Source organism: Galeopterus variegatus, unplaced genomic scaffold (assembly GCF_000696425.1).
Source record: "Galeopterus variegatus unplaced genomic scaffold, G_variegatus-3.0.2 Scaffold502, whole genome shotgun sequence".
In the NCBI taxonomy this organism is placed as follows: Eukaryota; Metazoa; Chordata; class Mammalia; order Dermoptera; family Cynocephalidae; genus Galeopterus; species Galeopterus variegatus.
Window position 1 is genome coordinate 540,827 of NW_007726613.1, and position 1,782 is coordinate 542,608.

Genomic DNA, 1,782 nt, shown 5'->3' on the forward strand with positions numbered 1-1,782 from the left:
CGGGGGCGTTGTCGTTGACATCGGAGACCTGCACGGTTATGCTGTGCTCGGTTTTGAGCCTCGGTGTGCCCAAGTCGGTGACGGTGATGGTGATGTTGTACTCGGCTGTCGTCTCTCTGTCCAGTGCTCCTTCTGTTACCAGCCTGTAGTAATTCTCAACGGAAGGTTTCAGCGCAAACGGAATATCATCCTGAATGGAACAAACCATTCTTCCATTTTCCCCAGAATCTCGGTCTCTAATCCTAAACAGGGCCACTTCTGTCTCGGGAGAGTTTTCGGTAATTGGGCTGGTAAGTGACGAAATAGTTAGTTCTGGAGAGTTATCATTAACATCCAGCACCTTAATAGAAACACTGCATTTCCCAGAAAGTCCCCCGCCATCAGACGCCTCTATATCTAGCTCAAATGCAGATATTGTCTCAAAATCTAGTTTTTCAATTAATCGAATTTCTCCTGAAAGGCTGCTTAGCTCAAAAGTTTTACTTATCTCCAGAGAACTGTAAAAAAGTGAGTATGATATCTCTCCATTTGTCCCGGTGTCTAAATCCATAGCGGAGACCTTGACAATTAGGGAGCCTACGGGGCTGCTCTCTGGGACCTGCGCCTCATAGAGCATCTGCGCAAACTCGGGGGCGTTGTCATTGACGTCCAAGACCAAGATGCGAATCTGGACCGTGCCAGATCGGTGTGGTGAGCCGCCATCCAGCGCTGTCAGGGTTAATCTGAGCTCCGCCTGCTCCTCGCGATCCAGCTCTTTGTCCAGTACCAGCTCTGGGTATTTCCTGCCGTCTTCCCGGTTATGGGTGGAAACGTGGAAATGAGAGTTGGGACCAATATTGTAGTTTTGAACGTTGTTGTTGCCCACGTCCAAGTCCTGGGCTTTTTTCAGAGGAAACACGCTTCCAGGAGGGCTGTTCTCTGGGATTTTAAGAGTCATTTCTCTTTCAGAAAACTCGGGAGAATGATCGTTTATATCTCTAACCAATAGCTCCGCTCGAAATACTTCCATTGGGTTTTTCAGTAACACTTGGAAATGCATTACACAGGGATCGGTGGGGCCGCAGAGGTCCTCCCGGTCCAATTTCTCATTTAATATCAGCTCTCCGGTCTGCAGGTCAAGCTGCAAGAGTGGCTTGTTATCCTCAGAGACCACTCGGGCTCCCCGCGCAGCTAGGTCCCTTACTCCCAGCCCTAGGTCCTTGGCCAGGTTGGCCACAAAAGAGCCGCTCTCTGTTTCCTCCATCACGTAATAGCGGTGGGGTTCCCAGCCTGCCTGAGCCCCCATTAAGAGAAGGAGAATCAAGACTTGCCTTTGTTTAGGAAAGCGCCCCTCTCCGGCCTCCATCTTTACTTCTGCACGCCTTCCCAGGAATAGAGGCCAGAAGTACCTCAGGGAACGATGGGACTGAGACAGTGATCAATCTGTCGGTTGGTAGCCTGTCCAGAAATGTAGGTGAGTAGCATTCTCCGGAGACTTACTGATCCGAGCTCTGTCTGCAGGCTTTTCACTTCAGCTGAAAGAGGTCTGAAGAAGAGTTCGTAGCATTTCATGGGTTCTTTTTAGAAGCCTTAGCCTGCAGCGCCACCATGCGTTTTTACTTCGAAACGAATTGCTACATCTGCTATTTTCTCTTTTTGTTCTGCTACTGTGAGTTTGGAGATTGTTTTAGGGAGATAATGTAATCACAAAACCATGAAATTATAATTATTCATTCCTTCACTAAAGAAGTATTATTGATCTCTATGTGCCAGGTTCTGCAATACATTAATAAACAACCCAGA

At 48.1% G+C, this 1,782-nt stretch overlaps 1 protein-coding gene across 1 annotated transcript in view; it reads right to left on the bottom strand.

The window, feature by feature from the left end:
- The window catches only part of LOC103587925 (protocadherin beta-15-like), a 12,310-nt gene extending 10,774 nt beyond the window's left edge, over positions 1-1,536 (bottom strand). The window contains exon 1 of the mRNA XM_008569486.1: positions 8-1,536. Coding sequence (XP_008567708.1) covers positions 8-1,345 — 1,338 coding nt within the window. The 5' untranslated portion in view covers positions 1,346-1,536. The remainder of the gene's footprint in view (positions 1-7) is intronic.
- Positions 1,537-1,782: the final 246 nt, after the last annotated feature.